The sequence below is a fragment of the Vigna unguiculata genome, chromosome 7, assembly GCF_004118075.2.
Source record: "Vigna unguiculata cultivar IT97K-499-35 chromosome 7, ASM411807v1, whole genome shotgun sequence".
NCBI lineage: Eukaryota > Viridiplantae > Streptophyta > Magnoliopsida > Fabales > Fabaceae > Vigna > Vigna unguiculata.
The window spans coordinates 26816663-26842139 of NC_040285.1; the positions used below are offsets into that span (position 1 = coordinate 26816663).

The window sequence follows — 25477 nt, forward strand, 5'->3', positions numbered from 1 at the left end:
TCTTCGTTTTGTGCAAAAACTAAATCTATTTATTATCCTTTATAATCTTTATGTTGTTCATATAACGATTTTCTTTGTCAAAAGAGCAAACTTTTATCTTATTACTGTTATGCAACATTTGTTTATGTGTCTTAACTGTCTTCTTTTTGTGCAAAAAATAAAATTTTAATAGTTATTCTTTATGATATTGTTTTTACGGCTTAAAATTAATCTATTTTGGGAAAAGTATTAAACTTCATACACTTTAAACATATGAACACAAATTATTTTCCTTTTAGGACGTTAAAGTTTGCATTTTTCATGTATTTTGGGAAAAATATTGAACTTTAAACATATTAACATAGAGTATTTTCTTACGATTTAAAGTTTGCTTTTTAACAATTAGGCTTTTAAATCTTTATCTCATTATGCAATGTTGCAGCATTTATATGTTTTCACAGATATTTGCACTCATTTTGTTCTTTTATCCAAATTTGCCTACCTTAGTAGTCTAACTGCAATATGTCTATATCTCAAATGTAACTAGAATCACTAAGGGTTGTATAATGTTGGTTCATGACAAATTTAACTCAACAAAAATTCATATTTCCAATGGAGTTAGTTCCAGAAGACCAAGAGTTAATATATTTACTCATTTGAATTATTTTGATGGAAAATATATGTGTTCTCTTTAATTTAAAGATTTCAAATTAATATTTTGTTTTTTTATTTGTTTAACCAATATTAGTTTTTACAATAGTTTCTGAATTGAATGAATTCTGTTCGGTAACTATGTGATGAAGTTCATAGAGAAGTGTTCCACAAGTTGTCCCCGATTGCAGAAGGGGATCATTTTGAGGTTTGGACATCTTGGGCACTTGTATCTGTCAGACACGTTCTCATTAAAATTAAAATTCAGAAAGACCAGTTGCAAAACAACTCTGTCTAAATTAACTAGATATTTATAGAAACTAACAAAACACTTGTGACAGAAAGATTTTTTAATTTTGACGGACGAATCAGGAAGATAATAACTTAATATCTTCCTTTGGACGAATCATTCTTAAATGACAGAAAGACTAGAAGCAGGAAGATAAATAAAATAGCATATACTAAGTAGGATAACAAAGAATTAATCACAAGGAAGAGAACAAAGTAATTAACGTATGTGAAATATACCTTACTGTAAGATGCTGCTTCTGATTTGCCCTGGCAATATATATGTCCCAGACCACCACTCAAAGAGAAAACCAGAAGGTGCTTCTATAACTGAGGAATGTGGCCAAAAGTAAAGGTTAAATTCAACTTAGAACATTTGCATATACCTTATTTCAGTCCCCTAAGAATGTTCATATTATCTTACCAACAGAACCCGTTGAAACATTTGCTTCGGCCTTGAATAATCTTGCAGTAGTATGCAATTGTCTCTTCGTAAGATAATGGTAGATATATAAATCTAACCTGTTTTCCAGCCCCCAAAAATGACAAACACAGCTAATTAGAAATGTGGAGCAAAATATAATAAAATAATAAGTGATGGCCAGAGACCCACACAGCAACCAAATCTTGTTATTGCAAATAAAATATCCAGGTATGCCATATCATGCAAAGAACAGTTGATAACTACAAGACAGATTGTCATCATAAATTAAATATTTAGGACTAAAAGAAACAGGTTAAAGACCCAAAGGACGTATAAGATTGCATATGAACAGAAAACAACAAAAAAAAAAAAACAATGTTTGTGGTGAAATGCAGAAGAAAATCAAAGGCGCAACTCGAGAAAGTAATAAAACGCAGATAATGCAAAAGTCTTGCAACCCAAGAAGTTGTGAACAGTGACAGAAGGGAGTGTAATCAAATCCAAGAACTCAAACCAACATGATCACATGAAAACCTAAACCCTAAAACATGAACAAAAGAGGAAAAAGCTGACACAGAAGTCACCAATAGAGAAACAGAATGCATCAAAGAGGAAGAAGAAAGAACAATGAAATGGGTCAAGAAAGAAAAAAAAAAAGGTTCCAAGTTCAAAGAGTGAGAGGTTTTGATACATTTTATCAGCCTCCCAGTTGAAATGAGACATGGTTTGATCTTCAAAGAGTGGAAAGTTTTGATCTTGGCGATGCCCAGCGTAGAAGGTGTGCAGTGTATGGCTATGGTAACTGCCCCAGAAAATATGTTTTCTGCTACACAGTATGCCAGAGAGTGACAAAAAGTTCATAGATTTTTTCAGAAACAACTAATGTTAAAATAACCAATTAATTAAGTTTTTGTTCTCTTTGAAGATCCTGATTTTATCTCTTAATTTAAAAACTCTTTTAATTTTTCGTATTGAAAAATAATAACTTAATATCTCATTTTATTTTAAAAAAATGAAAAATAGTATTAAAGTATTACTTTGATCTTTCACATTAATTTTTAAGAAAAAAAAATGTATTTCTTTTAATTTAAGAGGTTAAAATTGTCTTTTTGAATAAAGATTAAATCTGAATTTTCTTCAAATTTAAAGCCTGGGAATATAATTAATAATTAAAAATACAATTCAGTCGTAAAAAGAATATAATAAATAACTATTTTTTTAATTTTAAAAAATTAAATAAAAGTATACAAAATTTGTTCTCTTTAAATAAACTAACGCAACTGTTTATTGTAAAATTCATTGTGAATTGTGATATGTGGTAAAATGATTAATAAGTTAATATATTAAAACTAAACTCTTGTTACTACAACTTTTTTACGACTATAAAATGTTGTGTTGAACTATTCTTGTGAAAACACTTCATTGGCAACCCTAATAAAGATTCGTTTTAATATTTTGAAAAGAAAAATAGCACAACTCGAATTTCAAATCGTATGAAAAGTTCTGATCCATCCACTAATATTAATTATATTTCCGCGTAGAAATATATTCATCTGCGATATTATTTATATTACGTAAACATCTTATTACGTAAACATCTTGTATATGAATTTCTTTTAATACGTATGATATTATATTAATAACAGAAATAATTTTATAAAATTTTGTAAAAGTAAACGTTAATTTTTTAAAATTTAATAAATAATTATAAATTTAATAAATAATAATATTATAAAAAATAAAATTGGAATTATGAAATTTTAATACGGAAGAAAGAATTGATTTGGGATTATAATAAGAGTAACGTGTTCTCGTAATAGATTAAAACGTGTAGTCCATTAATAATCAGTAAATAATTGACATTCTGTTCAGAAAGCACGTTTTCTTACAAAGATCACATGTTATTCTTAAATCATAACATATGATTCCAGCTTCTTCTTAACATTAGACACTTAGTTTATTTATTTACTGAAAAAAAAAAACATATTATATTTTGTTAGTCTCCTAAATTTTAACGTGCTTTTTGGAATCTCTTTTAAAGTCAAATGAAGAGCCTAGAAAGACAAATAAACCTGAGACACAAACTAACACATTGCAAATTATCATCACTTATAATCTAATAAGGCTACAGTACAGACCATTAAAACCAGCACCATAAAAAAGAAGAAAAAGAAAACCCCTCTTGCCAAGTTTTCTTCACACCACTCAAATTAACATAGATTCTCATTTTCAAGTAATAATTTGCTGCATTGTTCTGTAATTATTATCCAAGAGAAACAATAATTACATACACAAATACATCTTAAATTTAACATAATGTTTACTTTTAGAATTAAATAAGAATTACTCAAAGTTTAGTAGATGCTAAAAAAGCCATGTCATTTTAAATTTAAGGAGTATTACAATTTTGAAGAATTTTAAGAGAAACTTTTATATTTTTTTTTTAAATAAAATTTGCTGAGAAAGTCAGAAAACAGGACCAGTAAACATTTCAAAATCACAATTCAAAAATTGTTGGAAGTTCTACATTAATTAGAGATAAAATAATTTCATAATATATAAGTGGAGTACAAACTTTACCTTACAAACTAGTTTTGTGACGTTGAGTTAGACATTAACAGAATTTTAATATAAGTAGGGTGCAAATCTCACTTTACAAACTGATTTTGTGGGATTAAGTTAGGTTTAAGTCTATCTCTTAACAAAAATAGAACAACAACACATGAACGCGTCATAACACAATTTATATAAAATTTTAACCATAATCATTATTGTATAAATAGTCAATAACTTACATGATTAAATTTCTACTTTTTCTGATAAAATCCTACACCATAAAAAATATATTTCTATGCTTATAAGTTTTATTTGATTTTCATCGTAGTTAAATTTAATGATTTCTAAACATATATTAAGTACATCTATTAAATATTAAAATTTAACTTAAGATCAAAGTTACATCTACTATTAAAACATAACATCAAAGTATATCCATATATAGATTAATTCAATATGTTATGGTAGATATTTATATTTAGTACAAAGATCAAAGTTGTATTTCATGACTCTCCATTACTTTTTTTTTTTCTCTCTAATATCCTATTGACATTACTGAAGTTTTAATATCTTTAATGGTTCTCATACATAACTCTACATCTCAATAAGGTAGTTTTTTGTTTTAGAAACTTATTTCCAAACTTGATTAGAAATGAATTTTCCATATTTCTAAAACACAAGTAACAATTAAAAAAAATCATCAATAAGTAGATTACAAGCTTTGCAATTAAAATAATTTTTAATTATAAAAGATAACAACATGCATAGTATCGAATATATAAATTACTTAAGCAATATACATCAAGAAAAAAAGGTTGGTTATGACCTCTTTTATCACTCAAATGTTTGTGTGTTACTTAAATAAAAAACAATTTACTGCAGTGAACATACTCTTAGTGTTAAAAGAATTTGTAAAAATCATGATTAATTTTAAAAAATTTAATAAATAATTATATTTTAAAGGGTAAAATTGGAATTTTGAAATGTAATCACAGAAGAGGAGACCTTTTTATACATTATTATTGTTTATATTAACAATTAGACTTACCTTGATGGATCAACAATAAGAAAAGAACAGAAAAGAAATTTAGAGTTCAGATTATTGAAATTTTGAAATGAGAAATTTGGGGTGTCTGTTGTTTAGATAAATCTAAATACAAATGTGATCCAATTTTAAAATTTGGATTTCTCATCTTTCAGAATCTATAGAAATAAAATAAAAATCTGATTAAAAAATAAATAAGATAGGGATAAAAATAGAAAATAGATTTTATAAAATGGTTTTTCGGGGACCGATTCAGATGAAAGTTTGAAATTTTTTAATTTTGCTATTTCATTAGTTTAGGATTGATTCAAGCTTGTTAAGTTGTGTTTTATTCAATAAAGTAAAGAAGCACTCATATAATTATTATTTTTTATTTCATGACAGAATTATACTTTGAGAAAGATTATTAATATATAGTCTATGATTGCATTGCATTCATAATACATGACAAGAAAAATTTGTAGAAATAAATTTAAATACTATGATAACAATTGAATTATTGTATCATATTATTTTAAATACAATGTTTTAAGTCAATATAAATCTCTATAAATTAAATTATAGTTTTATACATTACAAAAAATAAATTTTATATGAGAATTCAATAAAATAATTAAGAATTATAAAATTAAAAGTAGTTAAAAAAATGAAGAACAAAAAAAAATTGAAATAAAAAATATGATATATAATAAATACGTTTTCATAAATCACTTATATTAGACAAACTTATTATTTATATATACTAGCTTAAACACAGGCTATCGCGCCTGTGTATACGCATTTTTTACATATGCATGATATTATATTAGTAGGTGATAATAATGTAATGTCATTAAGTTAAAATATAAAATAAAATAGAATATATCAGAAAAGATGAGAGAATAAGTAGGGAAAAAGAGAAGAAGTAAAGATAGACGATATAAAATTATATTTATTAAAAATAAAATGGAATATATCATAACAAATGAGAGAATAACGGTTGATAAATAGGAAAAAAGAAAAGAAGTAAAGATAGACGATTTTATAAAAAACTTGTAAAAATAACAGTTATTTTTAAAAAAATTAATAAATAATTACATTTTAAGAGTAAAATTGGAATTTTAAAATGTGGATACAAAAGACGGAATCCTCTTTTTATATATATATATATATATATATATATATATATATATATATATATATATATATATATATATTAAAAACAATTCATAATTGTGCAATATATTGTAAAACAACTTATAAAAAATGAATTATTTTATCATAGTAAAGTCAAATATAAATCTTCATAAATTAAAATGACAGTTTTATACATTATAAAAAATATATTTTACATATTTTATTTTGTACGAAAATTAAATATAATAATTACGAACTATAAAATTAAAATAGTTAAAAAAATAATAACAATAAAAAAATTATTGAAATAAAAGAAAGTTCAATTATATATAATAAATAATTTTTATACATATCAATTAAATTAGGTATAAATTTTTCATATATTTATATATAAACAAATCTATATATATATAAAGAGAGTTCATTGTGCATTATATTATATAAAAATTTTAAAATATTGAATTATTGTATCATAGTATTCTAAATATACTCATTTAAATGAAATATAAATTTTCATGACAGTTTTATGCATTATAAAAAAACAATTTGTATATATTTTATTTGATGTGAAAATTAAATAACATAGCTAAGAACTATAGAATTTAAATAGTATTCAAATATCTGAAACGTCCAATTTAGTAGAATAATTCAATAAATAAAATGTCGTAGGTTTATAGCATAAAATAGAGCACCAACTTAAAACATATATGAATTAACCTTCTAAAGTTATCCATAATATACTAAGAGAAAATGTATTAAGGCACAAAACATTTCGCGATAAGCTTAACTTGAGAGTGCTCATAGAATGCTCACAGAGTAAAGAGTTGCAAAAAAAAATAAAACTGTATGACAAAAGTTGCTCAAAAGAGTATCAATTACCATGCCCAAAACAAGACAACAGGATCTATCATTTGAACGATCCCCAGGAATCTCCACGTTTGCTCACACCAAGGATCTGGTGATCATCGCAAAAAGAAACCTCTCACAAGAAAACAAACACAAGTAAGCTAGAGATAAAATTTTATTTTTAACATAGCATTGAGCAAGTAATATTACACAGACTTCAAACAGGCAGAATAGTATAGGTATTCAACATGTGAGGACAAACAAACAGTATGACTCTAAGACTCAATTTATGTGGATACGTATAAGAAGATCAGATTCACTGGATGCTTGCACTTGTGGTGGCTTCTACTGCTCTGCAGAATCATTGTCAATGGGTTTCACCCTACCACATATTAGGCCATTATCCTGCCAAAGTACTAGAACCTCCTGCTACTCTCACCACTTGAATCAGTCTGCTCTACGTGATACTAACTGATACTAACTGCTAACTGATACTAACTGATACTAACTGATACTAACTGATGATACTGATGATACTGATGATACTGATGATACTGACTGATACTGACTGATACTGACTGATACTGACTGATACTGATTCTTTAGAGTTTCGGGATACAATCCTTACTTAAATCTTTATCTTAATTATACACACTACACACTACCATGAAATCTCACAAAGGATTCATGGAATTACATCTAACCAATGTCATATCCATGTTCTCACAAGTTATCTCATATCATCCAAATGACATGTAAATCCTTAACCAACGAGCCAAATCGTGTTCCATGTTTTACTCATGCCAACATACCAAATTCAATTCATGAAATCAAGTCACACATGCATAAAACTTGGACGAACTTCTACTACTCTCGTTTAAACCTAATATATGTATATATATATATATATATATATATATATATATATATGAATTTGTTATAAACATTTTTTAATATATGTTAATGGGATATTGACTTTCATAAATGAAAAATGTTGATATCCATAATAAAAAAAGTAAAAAAGAAATAAATATTGAATGTTGACATTTATAAAATAAAATCAAATATAATGTATTTTTCACATCGTAACATACAAAAATTTAAAAGAAAAATAACATAACAGATATAATAACAGTAAAAGGAAATATAATGTATTTAGATGTCGACATTTGTTAAAATATAAACTTGCATAAATCAAGTAGAGAGAAAATATAATTACTTGAGAGGATAAAGTGAAAATTTAAAAAATGTTTGGGATGCCAAACAAGGTGCAGGAGAGAAGTCGCTCTGTTCATTCTTTCAATGATTTTCACATGCACGCACCCCTGTAGTGGGTGAAAAATCACTAAAATAACTTTTAAGTAAAAGTTAAAAACCAAACCTTATTCATCCACACACCTCCATGTCTCTGCATTCTTCGCCTTCCGCTCTTACCAAGGATTGTCGATGGAGTTCATCATAGCACGTGCTATACAATTGTCAATCGTTGCTTCCAGATTGTTTGAATGAAATGGTATAACCACACAGTGCTAATATAAAGCTGCTATAATATAATACATATTTTGAATAACAAATTATAATTTTAAATATAATTTTATATTTCAAATCGTATAATCACTAAAAAATACAGCAATATTATATTTCAGATTGTTTATCCAAAATGTTCTGAATATTTAATTTTGTTTTTGAATATTATTCTTTTTAAAATGCTTAATTAAAATTTAAGTATATTTTAATTGAGTTTCCATTAAAATTTTTATTAATTAATTAACCAATTTTTTAACTTTTAATTAATTTTTTATAGTTTAACTTTTTTATTAACTAATTGAGGTGGTTATTATTTTACTCCATTTTCTTGTTTATTTGTTTTCACATATTTTTTTTCAATATTAAACAATTTATTTCGGTGGTTAACGTAACAATACTTTTATTATTCGATTATAAGACAAACAAAAATAAAGAGAGAAACAAAGTGAAAACCTAAATATAATATTGGAAGACCGCAAAATAAATGTTGAATTATAAATTATAAAATAAAACTAATAACATAAAGAATAATATAAAACAGAAAGAAGGATAGACAATGAGAGAATGAAGGGAACATTTCTTTTATGTGTCTTAGTACCGATAGAAAGAATCATGGGTAATTATATATATAATATAGTAATTCTATAAAGAATACAAATTAAATAGTAAATAGTTAATATAAATATTTATATAAAAAAAAATGAATGATATGAATATCAATCATAAATAATTATATCAGATTAATGGACGATCATTAATTCATAACAGTACAATAAAATAAAGATGGAATGAAATTGAAAATGAGAGTGGAAACAAAAACTTGTTGGATACGGGTAAAAGAAAAGAAGAAGAATAAAAACCACTTGAATACAGTTTTAGGAGACTACGTGCTTCTCGTATAACAATTTAACCAAGTACACATGTTTCCCAAACTCATTTCATTGTTCATAAATAATTTAACAGCTATAATTTTGATGTAGTATTTTCTCTTACTAAGATCATCTAACTTAAAAATCAATATTCACATTACAAACACATAGTATAAATAAATTAGTACAATGAAACAAATTTTGTGTTTTATAAGGAACTACCATATATATAATTACTAACTGTTAGGACTCTCTGGAGTTTCCGAGTACTTTAATTAATTAATATTTTATTTCTAAATCCCTTGATCAACCAATTTTAAAACTTGAAAGACAAGATCTAACAAGCTTAAATGTTCCAAATTTTTCTACACCAGCAATCGGTACAACAAACTTCACTCTTGTTTCACATTCTCTCAACATATTATTTAAGTTTTCGTTTTATTTTTGTTCTTATTTACCCTCATCCAACACATTTTCGTTTCCACTTCGTTTTCAATCTCATCTCACACTTGTTATGCCGTTCAACCTTATACTTGTCCCGTAGTCTCCCAATCCCGTATTTAAGTTTTCATTTTCATTTTGTTTTCCTATTCTCTTTTTACCCTCATTTAACAATAAAATTTACTTATTATGTTAACCACAACACTAAGCACTTTGATATTAACACAAACTAGCATGTGAAGACAATTAAGCGTGCAGTGCGAGATGTCCATCACTGAATTAACGAAAAACATTAAATCATAAAGATTCTATTAAAAATTATAAACATTTTCCCAACTCAATACAAACAAATATTAATATGAACTCAATTAAAATACCCAAAATTATAATTAAAACAATTATTTTTTTTAAACTTAATAAAAAAATTATTAATACATCGGATACTACTTATTTTTTATATTGTGTAATCTCTAATTATATGGAAATAATTCCATAATTATGATATGGAAGAAATACTCCATCATTATCATTGGGAATCTCGATAAGTTTATGGATTTAAAGTTTTAGATTCGGAGTTTCAAAAATGAGATGCACCCTTACCCGAAGAGTTTTTTGGTCATTTCGTAGTTTATGGGGTGTATCCATAAATTTGGAGGCGCAGAATGAAAAAAGGCTAGCCCATGTAGAGCGGAAGCGAAGAGACCCAGGACCAGGAGTAGCACTCGTCTCTTTCTCCGTCTCACTCACTGTGTAGATTGTAAAACAAACACACAAGACAAGAGAGAGAAAGAGAGAGGGAGAGATAGATAGAGAGAGAGAGAGAAAGAGAGGCATCGGCGCGTGTGTGTAATTGATATTTGATGCGCATGCGGTGGTTCCTCCGAAGCCCAATCCAAAGCCCGCTGAATCTGAACCTGAGCCCGAGGCGTTCATTCTCGTTGAGAGCTTTGGTTCCTCACTGGCCGAGTCCCGCTTCTCGTCGCTCCCTTCCGAGATCGTCAATTCCAATGGCAGCCATCCACAACAACAGCAACAGCGAAGCTGGACTTGCCAGACGCTTCTGGATCAAGTTCACGCGCCAATCCATCTTCGCCATGTACACTCCCTTCGCCATCGCCTTGGCGTCTGGGAATTTGAACATCGATTCCTTCCACCATTACATCGCCCAAGACGTCCATTTCCTACGCGCCTTTGCTCAAGCGTGAGTTCACTCTCTTCAATTTATACTATTCATACACTCATACATGCTTATCCACAAACAATGGCTTCCCTAGGTCTTATTCTCTCTAGTTTGGTTGCGGAGAAGCTCGACAATTATATTGAAATTGGTATCTATCTGTCTGTCTCAGATGGTAGAGTGTGAAAATGTGAAAATGTTCTCGTCACTCAGCGTTATTTATTTCGTCTCACTCAATTTATGGATTTCCAAGTTAGTGCCGCTCAATTCATATTTGTCTTTTTTCCTTTTGTCGGTTTTCTTTGCAACCAAAACTGGAAGGTTAGATTTTTTGGTGATATTGCATATGCATTCATTGATGTGAGTTTCGGTCTTTAAATCTAGGAAAGAAACCGTGCGAGACCCACTCTACTCTCCCCTGGTCTTTTTTTTTCTCTTTTTTTTTTTGTTATAGAAAAAGGTGTTAGAAGGTTGTGCAAAATAATTTGGTTGTTTAAAGTTTCTCCCGTGTTTAATTGTTACTTAGGTATGAGTTGGCTGAAGAGTGTGCCGATGATGACGATGCAAAACTTGGAATCTGTGAGTTGAGGAAGGCAGTTCTAGAGGAGTTGAAGATGCACCACTCGTTGGTACAGGTAAGACAATTTCCACACTAACATGGTGCTGGACTGAATTATGGTGTTCAGATCTTACTCAGTATGCTTATGTAACTTATATTTGTAAATCGTTACTCTAATTGTAAATAATTCCAGGTTTAGAACGTCATTTGCCATGATTTTCAACTTGTAAATAGGACAACCCCACGAAAAATATTGTAGGATTTGTGTGTTGATAGATAAGGAAATAAAACTCTTCTATATGATGATTGGATCCGTTTTCATTATTTAAAAAACTCAATAAATTTGCATTGTTTTTTTATGTTTGAGTTTGACCACACGGGACATCCATTCCAGTGGGACTAGGCAATGAGTGCTTGTAAATTATTTCTGGGAAGGAAAGAAATGTACAATTTTTAACTTCTAGTCGGGGTCTTGACTCTTGTATATGAGATTAAGCAAATCTTTAAACTTCAAATATACAAATCGTATGCAACATATTGTGCTAACTTATGAATTTTCAAAAAACCAATTTATACTTTACATGCTCTGATTTCTTTCCTTATGCCATTCATTTAGCGCATACTTTGTTTATTTTTTTGCTGATGGTGTCTAGGAATGGGGGTTGGACCTTACCAAAGAGCACAGTATTAATTCTGCAACTGTTAAGTACACAGATTTCCTGCTGGCCACAGCCTCTGGGAAAATTGAAGGACTAAAGGGTCCTGGTAAACTTGCTACACCGTTTGAGAAAACAAAAATTTCTGCTTATACTTTAGGTGCCATGACTCCTTGCATGAGGCTTTATGCCGTTTTGGGAAAGAAGTTCCAGGAACTTTTGGATTCGAATGACGGTACTCACCCGTATAACAAGTGGATCGACAACTATTCATCTGATGGTTTCCAGGTTTGTCATATTGACAGTAGAGCCATACCATATTGCCCTTGTGGGTGCTTGGATACTATTTTGAATCTTGGTCAAATATACATTTTAGTCATGGCATTCTTGCACCCCAACTACTCAGTTATTCTTATATTTGAATTTAGGCTACTGCTCTGCAAACTGAAGATTTGCTCGACAAACTAAGTGTCTCTTTGACTGGTGAAGAACTTGATGTCATTGAAAAGCTTTATTCCCAAGCAATGAAACTTGAAATAGAGTTCTTCTCCGCTCAGCCACTCTTTCAGCCGACTATAGCACCCTTGACTAAGGAACATAAGCCTGAGGAAGATCATCTCATAATATTTTCTGATTTTGACTTAACATGCACCGTTGTTGATTCGTCTGCCATCTTGGCTGAAATTGCTATAGTGACAGCACCAAAATCTGATCAGAATCAACCTGAAGATCAAATTGTTCGGATGTCATCTTCTGATCTCAGGAATACGTGGGGCTTTTTGTCTAAACAGTATACAGAGGAGTATGAGCAATGTATAGAAAACATTATGCCTTCCGATAAATGTATGGTGTTTTTCAACTATTCTTTCTCCAGTTGTCTTTAATGGTTTAGGCAGCCATTGTTTTTCTCATACTTTGTTAATTGGCTTTAACCTTGTGTTTTTGCAGTGGACTATTTTGATTATAAAGAATTGTCAGTTGCCCTTGAGCAACTTTCAAAATTTGAGAACACGGCAAATAATAGGGTTATCGAGTCTGGGGTACTCAAAGGTATAAGTCTAGAAGATATAAAGCGGGCTGGAGAGCGTCTGATCCTCCAAGATGGTTGCACTAACTTCTTTCACAGCATTGTTAAGAATGAAAATTTGAATGCCAACGTGCATGTTCTTTCATACTGCTGGTGTGTTGACCTCATCAGGTCTGCTTTCTCTTCAGGTACATGTCCCTTGCCATGAGCTGTAATCTCTGTTTCTTGCTAATAGTGAATCATATTATCATCTTAATTTTCATTCTAGAGTCATCCTTATCAAGCCATGTTGCATAGAGTAAGTTGTTTGGGTTGTTGATGAACAATTATGTCTTTTCAGTGCTGAGGTATTCTTGTGATGCTTTTAAAGTTGTACGGAATAAGGCAGATAATGGTATTGTGAGGTTTATGGAACTTTGATGTGTTTGGAGTGAACTAATTTTCCGTGTTTTTAAATCTTTACTTTTACTAGGGAATACTATTTTTTAGTGCTTCTCATTCCTGCTCTACCCATGGTTATGCTAAGGGACTTTTTGTTACTGTTATGCAATAAAAGTGGAAAGCTCTGCTGGAATTTTGATCCACTTTAGCTAGCTTCTATTTTGCTACTAGATATATAATTCTTTTTCAACTTTTAGTGATTTTAACTACAGTAGACAGCCAGTAAAAAAAAAACACTACAGATACAGATTCAACTTTTATCGTGCAACCAGATAAGATATTATCTGTTAAAGTTGTACATTTCTTCGTTACACGGAAAGCATGGACTTTTTATTGTTATAGTTAGTGAGAATGAATTGGTCGATATGGATTCCGCATTCTTGTTTGTCTTGATCTCTTTTTGTTATTTGCTTGGAGCATGTGTGTAATTTTCTATTAACATACGTGTTTTCTGTTGTCTGACACTGATTTCCGTTTTCAAACCTTCATTGCTTCACTGTAATTTAAATAATAGTGGATGTCTTTGTTGTTTACCCAAGTACTTTATACTTTATGTTTACAGTTTTTTTTGAACTTGCCACTTGATTGAAATTTTCCTATTGCTTATGTTTTTGTTTCCTATTGTCTTATAATTCTATTTCTCTAATTGTTGAGCAGCCGATTTAAATGAGTTGGATATTCATGCTAATGAGTTCACTTATGAGGAATCTGTTTCCACGGGTGAAATTGTTAAGAAGATGGAGTCTCCCATTGACAAGGTTGAAGCTTTTCGTAACATATTGAAAAATTGCAACGATGACAAGAAGAAATTGACTGTTTACATCGGAGATTCAGTGGGTGATTTACTTTGCCTACTTGAAGCAGATGTAGGAATTGTCATTGATTCAAGTTCAAGCCTTAGGAGAGTAGGGACGCAGTTTGGTATTTCATTTGTCCCATTGTATTCTGGCTTGGTTAAGAAACAGAAAGAATACGTTGAAGGAACTACTTCTAATTGGAAGGGTTTATCTGGCGTTCTTTACACAGTCTCTAGTTGGGCTGAAGTGCATGCTTTTATTTTGGGTTGCTAGTCTTATTTTGTGTCTCTCGCACCCAAATTCATGCTAGGCTAAAAGAAAGAAACATATATATAGTGCAATACAAATACACAAGCAGGTGGCTAATTTTATTAGCGGCCACAGATTTTCTGCTGTCTCTTATTTCTCTTACAGGATGTTGCAATTCAGAGATATGGTGTCACTCTGATTAGTGGATATGCTGTAACCAGGGTATCTGCGATTACCTGGAATTTTCTCGAATGTTTCTTTGATATTTCTGTTTGCTCATTGTTATTGATATCTTCTTTCCCCTTAAATCTTGTCAGGTATGAGAAATTTCAGACAGCAATAATACAAATGCTTGTTAGATCCGGACATCAATTCAGGCTTGGAAGTGTTTGTACTGGTATTTAGTAGGCTATTGCTGTTCCATAATTTTAAGAATTCAGCAGAGATCCTGTGTATTTTCAGTTGACTCCTTGATCATTTATGAATGCAGATGCAGAAATGATGTTCATGTTTATATTGGGACACTTATTTTATTTTATTCCTTTTCGAATAATTTTGGTTAGTTTTATGATAGATTTATGGATTTTTTCTTATATATGTGGGAGAGGTTAAGAATGGAATGGCCGAGGGGCCTTTTATGTATGTTCTTAAAATATAGAAAATGTATTCTACTTCTAATATTTATTTATCAAACTTGTGAGAATTAATTCGCGTATGAATTGGAGAAGTTTGGCTAAATAGAGAAAGGAAATTTTGAATAGTATGTTTTAATAATTGATGAGGATACATTAGAACTCGTGTTTCCCTTTTCCTTTCCCTTTTTCCTTTATACTTTCATAGCTGATTTGCACAAGCCTTCTAAATTTTAAGCAGGTAAGTTTAAAGGACATAATCGAGTTACTGTTACTTCATACTACAGCGAAAGATTTCAGCATAGAGAAAAAGTTGTATATGCTCGGAAACGCAATAAAATTGGACTAGAGATAGTTTTTGGTTTTTTAGGGTGTGCTAAGCTCAAGCCATCGTGCAAGACTTGAGTGACACAATTGGAATAGAGATCATTTTTGTTTTTTTAGGGTGTGCTAGGCTCAAGCTATCGTGCAAGACTTGAGTGACACATGAAATCCCCGTAGTAAGAAGCTAGTACTATATTGGAGATGGTTACAGTCACTTTTAGTATTATCATTGCTACTATTTTGTTATCTATATATATTTCATCATCATCATATCAATTAGAAACAATGATATTATTTGGTGTATACTAAACATTAGATAACATTCATAATATTAATTTTATTACATATTATGATATAGTTTAGTCCAGTTATATTTTAATCATGATCTTATATCTCATTTTATTATATTATAATTCATTCTAATTATGTTCACATTTCATACCATAAAAAATGTTAAGTAAAGAAAACAAACATATTTATTATACCTCATTTTTATTATATTGATATATCTTCTAATGATATTCATATACATCGGTTCTCTATTTTCATTGTTTTTATTCAATTTGGTCTTCATTTTCGTTTTGTGTTCAATTAGGTCCTCATTTTCATCAAATTTTGGTCAATTTGGTTATTTTTAATAATGGTGTTTAAATAGTTAACGTTTTTGAATCGTACATGTCACGTGTCAGTTTCTGGTTTTTTAATTTTTTAATTTTAAAAAAATTGTCCATGTGTCAAGTCATAATTGTGCCACATGTCAATGTCAATGCCACGTGTCAGTTGTGGTTGTGTTATTTTTTTTGTTCAATTTAGTCCCTATTCGTTATTTTTATTCAATTTAGTCTCAATTTTGGTTAAAATAAATCAACTTTGTCCCTTTACACCAAAATTAATATCTTTTATAAAAATTATACTAATATTTTTCTAAAATTGACATTTTTATTAATTATTTTTGAAATTCAATTATAAATTGAATAAAATTCTTATATTTAATAAAAAAAAGTAAACTAATATTTAAAAAATAATTAATAAAAATTTCAATTTAAAAAAAATATTAGTATAATTTTTATAAAAGATATTAAATTTGGTGTCAATTTTAAAGGAAAAATATTGATTCATTCTAACAAAAATTGGGACTATATTGAAAAAAATAATGAATTTAAAACCTAAATTGAACACAAAAAATAACACAACCACAACCTAACATGTGGCACTGACATTAACACATGACACAATTATGACTTGACACGTGGCTAATTTTTATAAAATTAAAAAGTTTAAAAAGAATTAAAAATTTAAAAATTTAAAAAGCAGGAACTGACACATGACATGTATTGTTCAAAAACGTTAATTATTTAAACACCGTTAGTACAAAAGACTAAATTAAAAAAATTTGACGAAAATGAGGACTTAATTGAACACAACGAAAATGATGACCAAATCGAATAAAAATAGCTAAAATTGGAACCAAATATATATTTAAGGCAAAAAAATAGGCCAACTAGACAAACAAATAAGTGGGACATAATGAACAAATAAGTGGGGGTTTGCGTATTACTTTTCGTACAATGTTTTAAAGTTTACTAATCAATATTTTCTTTATCATCCAATGGGATACTCCTTATGTACCCCGAATTTGATTATAACTTACAAAAATTAACACTTATTTGCTTGCACTAGGTGGCTGACTTGAAGGAAAAAATAGGTCAAACCAGTTAGACAAATAAGTGGGCCACAAAGAAGGATCTGCGTATTACTTTTCCTACCATTTTTTTTCAGATTTACCGATCAATCTTTTTTTATCATCCAAAGGATGCACTTCTTATGTACCACAAATTTGATTATAATTTACAAAAATCAACCCTTATTAGTTGCACTAGGTGGCTGACTTGAAGAAAAAAATAAACCAAACTAGATAGACAAATAAGTGGGGAGCTGCGTATTACTTTTCATAAATTTTTTTAAAATTAATCAATATTTTTTTTATTATCCAAAGGGATGCACCTCTTATGTACCACAAATTTGATTATAAGTTACACAAATCAATCCTTATTGCTTTCAATAGGTAGATGACTTGTAAAAAAAAATAGTCCAAACCACATAGACAAATAAGTGGGACATAATATACAAATAACTGGAGAGTTACGTATTACTTTTCGTACAATTTTTTAAAATTTATTAATCAATCTTTACCTCTTATGTACCTCGAATTTGATTATAAGTTATAAAAATAAACCCTTATTGCTTGCATTACTACGTATCTGACTACTTTTCGTACAAATTTTTAAAATTTATTTATCAATATTTTTTTTATCATCCAATCAAATGTACCCTTATGTACCCGGAATTTGATTATAATTTACAAAAATCAACCCTTATTGCTTACACTAGGTGGCTGGGTTGAATAAGAAATAGGTCGAACCAGATAGGCAAATAAGTGGGACACAAAGAACAAATAAGTGAGGAGTTGTGTATTATTTTACATACATTTTTTAAAATTTATTAATCAATTTTTTTATCATCCAATGGGATGTTCCTGTATCTCAAATTTTATTATAAGTTATAAAAATCAATCCTTATTACTTGCACTAGGTGACTGACTTGAAAAAAAAAAACAGGCCAAACTAGATAGGCAAATAAGTGGGACATAATAAAAAAATAAGTGGGAAGCAACGTATCACTTTTCGTACAATTTTTTAAAATTTACTAGTCAATCTTTTTTTAATAAGTGGGATGTACCCCTTATGTACACCAAATTTTATTATAGTTACCAAAATCAACCCTTATTGCTTACATAATAAACAAATAAGTGGGATGTATCCCTCATGTACTCCAAATTTTATTATAGTTACCAAAATCAACCCTTATTGCTTACATCAGATGGCGGAGAAATAAAAAAGGCCAAACCACATAGGCAAATAAGTGGGACACAAAGAACACTTAAGTGGTGAGCTGCGTATTACAATTTTTTAAAATTTTAAAATTTTCTAATCAATATTTTTTTGTCATTCAATGGGATGTACCCCTTATATACCCTGAATTTTATTATAAGTTACAAAAATAAACCCTTATTACTTGCACTAGATAAGTAAATAAGTAGACATAATATACAAATTAGTGGGAAGCAACGTATCAATTTTCGTATTATATTTTAAAATTTACTAATAAATCCTTTTTTATCATCAATGGGATGTACCCCTTATGTGTCCCGAATTTTATTAGAAGTTACAAAAATCAACCCTTATTGTTTGAACTAGGTGGCTGACTTGAAGAAAAAAATAGGTCAAACTAGATAGGCAAAGAAGTGAGGCACAGTGAACAAATAGCTGAGGAGCTGCATATTATTTTACGTACAATTTTTTTAAATTTATTAATCAATCATTTTTTTATCATCCAATGGAAGTACCTCTTATGTACCTCAAATTTGATTATAAATTAAAAAAATCAATCATTATTACTTGCACTAGGTGGCTGGCTTAAAAAAAATAGTCCAAACGAGATAGGCAAATCAGTGGGGCATAATAAACAAATAAGTGGGGAGCTACGTATTATTTTTCGTATAATTTTTTAAAATTTATTAATCAATTTTATTTTCATCCAATAAGTGTCACTATGTGGCTGCCTTGAAAAAAAATAGGCCAACCAAGATAGATAAATAATGGGGACATAATAAACAAATAAGTAGAGAGTTGCATATTACTTTTCGTACTATTTTTTAATATTTACTAATCAATTGTTTTTACCATCCAATGGGATGTACCCTTATGTACTTTAAATTTTATTATAAGTTACAAATATCAAGCCTTATTGCTTTCAATACAATTTTTTAAAATTTATTAATCAATCCTCTTTTTTTTTTTTTTTTTACCATCCAATGAGATGTATCTAATGTATCCCAACTTTGATTATAAGTTAATAAAATCAACTTTTATTACTTGCACCAGGTGGACTGGCTTGAACAAAAAAAAGGCTAAACGAGATAGGCAAATAAGTGGAGAATAATAAAGAAATAAGTGGAGAGCTGCATATTACTTTCGTACAACTTTTTAAAATTTATTAATCAATCTCTTTTTATCATCCAATGGGATGTACCTCTTATGTACCCCGAATTTTATTATAAGTTATAAAAATCAACCGTTATTGCTTCACTAGGTGACTAACTTGAAAAAAAAAAAAAGACAAACCAGATATACAAATAAGTGGGGCACAAAGAAAAAAAGTGGAGATTTGCTTAATACTTCTCGTATAATTTTTTAAAATTTATTGATCAATCTTTTTTTTTGTTACCATGCAAAGCGATACTTCTTATGTATCACAAATTTGATTTTAAGTTACAAAAATAATCCCTTATTACTTGCAATGAGTGATTGGCTTGAAAAATAATAGGCCAAATTAGATACGCAAATAAGTGGGGCATAATATACAAAATAAGTGGGAATCAACGTATCACTTTTCGTATTATTTTTTAAAATCTACTAATAAATCCATTTTTATCATCCAATGGGATATACCCTTATGTACACCGAATTTTATTATACGTTACAAAAATCAACTTTTATGGCTTACACCAGATGACTGGCTGACTTGGAGAAAAAAAAAAGGCCAAACCATATAGGCAAATAATTGGACACAAAGAACACTTAAGTGGTGAGCTGCGTATTACAATTTTTTAAAATTTTAAAATTTTCTAATCAATATTTTTTTATCAATCAATAATCCCTTATTACTTGCATTAGAAGACTGAGTTTAATAAAAAAAAGGCCAAAACAGATAGGAAAATAAGTGGTGCACAAAAAACAAATAAGTGTGGAACTGCGTATTACTTTACGTATAAATTTTTAAAATTTACTGATCAATCTTTTTTTTATGATCCAAAGGAATGCACTTCTTATGTACCACAAATTTGATTATATGTTACAAAAATCAACCCTTCTTACTTAAACTAGGTGGCTGGCTTGAAGAAAAAAAAAATAGGTCAAACCAAATAGACAAATAAGTGGGGCATAATAAAGAAATAAATGGAGAGCTACGTATTATTTTTCGTACAATTATTTAAAATTTACTGATGAATCTTTTTTTTATCATTCAAAGGGATGCACTTCTTGTTTACCACATTTGATTATATGTGTTCCTGCAGAGAACAAATAAGATGAGTTAGGCACAAGCGTCACCTTACCATGTAGTCCGCTATCTCCTCAGTTGGCCTCTTCCCGGTTGATACATGTCGGTTTGGACCCAAAAGAGGTTACCTGCATAAGGGACTCCGAAGCTCAAGTGAGTCAAAACTTTCAAAAAGGTCAAATCTATGATTAATGAATGCGTACCTTTAATTACTGGGGTCCACGCGTATTTATAGAGCATTAATTATGTCTGATTATCCCATGGGTCGGGCCTTGGCTTGGGCTCTAGCTTGGGCTGTGAGTGGGCCTGGACCCTAACCCAGGCCCTTAAGACCTATTGAACGCGGGGACTTCCATTTTACTAAGTATATTGAAGTTATCGGCCTCAACCGACTACTTCCCTTGACGATTTGTATTGCTCGTGTGCCGTCTTAGGCAGGTAGTTCCTTTAGACGTCTAGGTTACCGGTCTTGGCCAGTTACTCGAATGCCTAGGTATATGGTGATCGTTTTATCATTATTTTGTTAAGTTAGCTTGGTGTGATACACCAGTCCCCCAGCCTTGATCGACATAGGTGTCGGTTAAGGGTGATATGTGTTGATACGCTAGCGGAACCGGCTAGGTGTGATACAATATGTTTCAAAAATCAACCCTTATTACTTGTACTAGATGGTTGGCTTGAAGAAAAAAAGAGGCCAAACCAGAAAGTCAAATAAGTGGGACACAAAGAACAAATAATTTGGGAGTTGCGTATTACTTTTCGTACAATTTTTTAAAATTTACTAAGAAATCTTTTTTTTTATCATTCAATGGGATGTACCCCTTATTTACGCCAAATTTGATTATAAATTACAAAAATCAACTCTTATTGCTTGCTCTAGATGGCTAGCTTGAAGAAAAAAAATTGGCCAAACCAAATAGACAAATAAATGGAGCACAAAGAACAAATAAGTGAGGAGTTGCGTATTACTTTACATACAATTTTTTAAAATTTACTAATCAATCTTTTTTTATCATTCAATGGGATGTACCTCTTATGTATCCTGAATTTGATTATAAGTTACAAAAATCAACCCTTATTACTAGCAGTAGGGGCTAGCTTGAAAAAAAAGGCCAAACTAGATAGGTAAATAAGTGGGGCACAAAAAACAAATAATTGGGGAGCTACCTATTACTTTTTGTACAATATTTTAAAATTTATTAATCAATTTTGTTTATCATCCAATGATATGTACCTCTTATGTACCCCGAATTTGATTATAAGTTACAAAAATCAACCTTTATTGCTTGCACGACTAGCTTGAAAAAAAGTTTAAATATACATTTGATCCCTATTTTTATTGTTTTTATTCAATTTTGTCCTCATTTTTGTTTTGTGTTCAATCAGGTCCTTATTTTTGTCAAATTTTGGTCAATTTGGTTCCTTTTAGTAACAGTGTTTAAATAGTTAACGTTTCTGAACATTACATATCATGTGTCAGTTCCTGATTTTTTTTAATTTTTTTTTTAATTTTTTAATTTTAAAAAAATTGTCCACGTGTCAAGTCATAATTGTGTCACGTGTCAACGTGAGTGCACATGTCAGTTGTGGTTGTGTTATTTTTTTTTTGTTCAATTTAGTTCCTATATTTGTTATTTTTGTTCTATTTAGTCCCAATTTTAGTTAAAATGAATCAATTTTGTCTCTTTTAAATTGACATCAAATTTAATATCTTCTATAAAAACTATACTAATATTTTTTCTAAAATTAACATTTTTATTAATTATTTTTGAAATTTAATTATAAATTAAATAAAATTCTTATATTTAATAAGAAAAGTAAACTAATATTTATAATAATTAGAAATATTCTATTTAACAATTGAATGTAAGAATTATAACAGGAGTTAATATGATTAGATGTTCCTTCGGTTGGAAAAAATATATAATTTGTGTGTGTGTTTTTTTTTTTAAATAAACTCATGTTAAATATCATTATAAATATTATTGACATCTCAGTTTGATATTTCTAATTAAGTACTGAAAGTTCTTATTTATTAATTTTATTATCTACTATTCTTTTATGCTTATAGTGGAAAAAAAGAAGTCATCTTATTATTTTATCTATGAAGACGAGGACACGAGTTTCTGACCTTTTGAAGCCAAAAATATTGAACATTGGGAGATTGTGACTTTTTTAGGAAGTTAAATGAAAATATTTAATTAAGTAGGTTTGATCAGTGATTAGAAGTATTAATATAGTCAATCTTAAAATTAGAAAGTAAAGAAGTAAAAGAGGATAGATTTTTTTTTTCTTTAATTGTTGATCCGGATATTTAATTGTTGAACCGTATATTTATAACATGTTTAGTACTCTGATAAAAGTAAATACAAAAAATAAAAATGTATTAAAAAAAAAAGCAAAAGGTATAATGAGACGGTTCTTTAACGCTCTTTCATGTTTATTACATTTTTCTTATCTTCTTCGATTCTTTTATGTTTGATTTAATTAATCGTAAGGTATCCAGTTTGGTACTAGAGTGTCAAATTGGTACCCGCTTTTAAAAAAGTGTCAATTGCATCTCAACTTTTGAAAATTGCTTCAATTAGGTCCCTTTCAGACAGAGTTGACTAACGCCGTTAGTCAACGTGCCACGTGTCAATCTGTGGTTTTTTTGAATTTTTTTTAATTTTTTTTTTTAATTTTTAATTTTTTTTTTAAATTTTTTAAAAAAAATTAAAAATGCCACGTGTCAAGTCCCTGTGTGTGCCACGTGGCATTGTCAGTGCCACGTGGCATTGTAATGCCACTTGTCAGTGTCACTATTAGATGTCATTGTTTTGATTTCGATTTGGTCCTGACATATGTCTTTTTGTTTCAATTTAGTACCTAAGTATGTGTATCTGATTCAATTTTGTCCCAATTTTTTTTTTAATAATTAAAATATTTTTGTAATCCATTTTTTATAAGATTAAAAATAATTAAGTATAAATATTTTTACAAAATTAAGTACTAATATTTATAATGTTTCTCTCAATTTCAGACCAAATTTATTATTTGTATGAATGTTATGCTATTTATAAGTACTAAAATGACTTTTACCACTAAATTTTAATATAAATATCAAATACTTAATTTTTTTTTAACTTTTATACTTAATTACTTTTAATTTTATTAAAAAATATTTTAATTATTAAAAATTATTAGGTCAAAATTGAATCAAATACACATAAGTAGGTACTAAATTGAAACGAAAAAACATAAATGGGGACCAAATCGAAATCAAAACAATGACATATAATAGTGACACTGACACGTGACATTACAATGCCACGTGGCACTGACAATGCCACGTGGCACACACAGGGACTTGACACGTGGCATTTTTAATTTTTTTTTTTTAAATTTAAAAAAAAAATTTAAAAATTAAAAAAAAAATTAAAATTTTTTAAAAAAAAAATCAAAAAAATCACAGATTGACACGTGGCACGTTGACTAACGGCGTTAAAGGGACCTAATTGAAGCAATTTTCAAAAGTTGGGATGCAATTGACACTTTTTTAAAAGCGGGTACCAATTTGACACTCTAGTACCAAACTGGGTACCTTACGATTAATTAAACCTTTATTTTTTATCATATTTTTTTAATATAAATTTGTTATCTTTTATCTATTTAAAAAAAGATAAAATTATAAATACTCCAACTTAAGTCTTAAAATCAAGATTTAATATTTAAAAAAAGTTAATAACTCTTAAATTGTTAATTTTCCTTACTTTAAAATATATTTTTAATAGTGTTATTCTCTTGTCCAACTTCAAAGCCTAAGATAGTTTTATCTACATTAAGAATATGTTCAATCAACAATTAGAACATGATTTTATGATCTTTAACAAATAGATATATGCTTAAAGTATAAAAAAGTAATATACAAATAGAAAACATATTACTTCAAAAATTAGAAAAGGGATAAAAATGAACTTATTAGAAAAAAAATTGTTCGATTTAAAATGTTTTTCAAATACTCAATTTTACTGTGGTATAATTTGATTTTAAAAATCATAAGAAATTGTAAAAATTGAGATAAAAAATAAAAGAGAAAAAGAAATGAAAATACGAAATAAATGAAGAGAAATCAAATGAAAAAGTAAAGGAGAAAAAAGGTAGTTTTCAAATTAAAAAATTAAACTAAATTAATATAAATAAAATAATAATAAATAAATATTTTTTAAGAAAATATATAGAAAATAATAAAAAAAAGGTTTGGGGGGAAGCTGTGACTTATTTCTGTCAACAAAAAATCCATCCCTGGCTCTATTAATTATCAATATCCTGGGAATTATTGTAAAATCTTTCTCTTAATTTCATTTCAATCACTTAGTTAATACAACTGTATTTAAAATGTATTTTTGTAAAAATAAATAAATAACTTAAAGGAAGTCTTGTAAAAGCAACCAAAGGATCAGCTTTTTCTTTTGAAAATCTTATTAAAAAAATAAGAATTAAAATCAAGAGTGGAATCAAACTTTAATTTTATCAATAAATAAATATATATATATATATATATATATATATATATATATATATATATATATATATATATATATATATATATATATTAGGAGATTGTTGTATGTTTTAATTATACTATACTTGTATTGAAATTATATTCATCAAAAACATGATAATCCTTTTTTATGATAAGATTATCTAGATTATTTATAAATATAAAAAAATTGAAAATGTAAATATAAAAAATGAAAAAAAAAGTTATTT

General features: G+C 28.6%; 1 protein-coding gene and 1 long non-coding RNA gene across 3 annotated transcripts; one reads left to right on the plus strand and one right to left on the minus strand.

Annotated features, from left to right (window-relative positions):
• Positions 1–763: 763 nt before the first annotated feature.
• Positions 764–2177, minus strand: LOC114190147. Its single transcript, XR_003605773.1, has 4 exons — positions 2034–2177; positions 1343–1440; positions 1159–1248; positions 764–863 (listed from the first exon to the last, which is right to left on the minus strand). It is a non-coding gene; the product is annotated as an uncharacterized LOC114190147 (long non-coding RNA).
• An 8309-nt stretch (positions 2178–10486) lies between these two features.
• LOC114191569 (bifunctional TH2 protein, mitochondrial) lies at positions 10487–15214 on the plus strand. 2 transcript variants are annotated; one of them, XR_003605981.1, is made up of 7 exons: positions 10487–10943; positions 11446–11554; positions 12132–12422; positions 12563–12977; positions 13083–13349; positions 14260–14870; positions 14966–15214. XR_003605981.1 is itself a non-coding variant. In XM_028080814.1 (6 exons), exons 1-6 carry the CDS (start codon positions 10603–10605, stop codon positions 14670–14672), a joined length of 1836 nt encoding a protein of 611 aa, XP_027936615.1. In that variant the 5' UTR covers positions 10487–10602; the 3' UTR covers positions 14673–15198. The 2 variants fall into 2 exon arrangements, 1 of the variants encoding a protein (XP_027936615.1); XM_028080814.1 differs by having other exon boundaries at positions 14260–15198.
• The last annotated feature ends 10263 nt before the right edge of the window (positions 15215–25477 follow it).

Bases quoted from the DNA above. Each gene is read 5' to 3' on its own strand.
- LOC114191569 (XM_028080814.1), top strand. From the start codon at position 10,603: ATGCGCATGCGGTGGTTCCTCCGAAGCCCAATCCAAAGCCCGCTGAAT. The intron at 12,978-13,082 runs GTATGGTGTTTT...GTGTTTTTGCAG, and splicing joins CATTATGCCTTCCGATAAAT to TGGACTATTTTGATTATAAA. The intron at 13,350-14,259 runs GTACATGTCCCT...ATTGTTGAGCAG, and splicing joins CAGGTCTGCTTTCTCTTCAG to CCGATTTAAATGAGTTGGAT.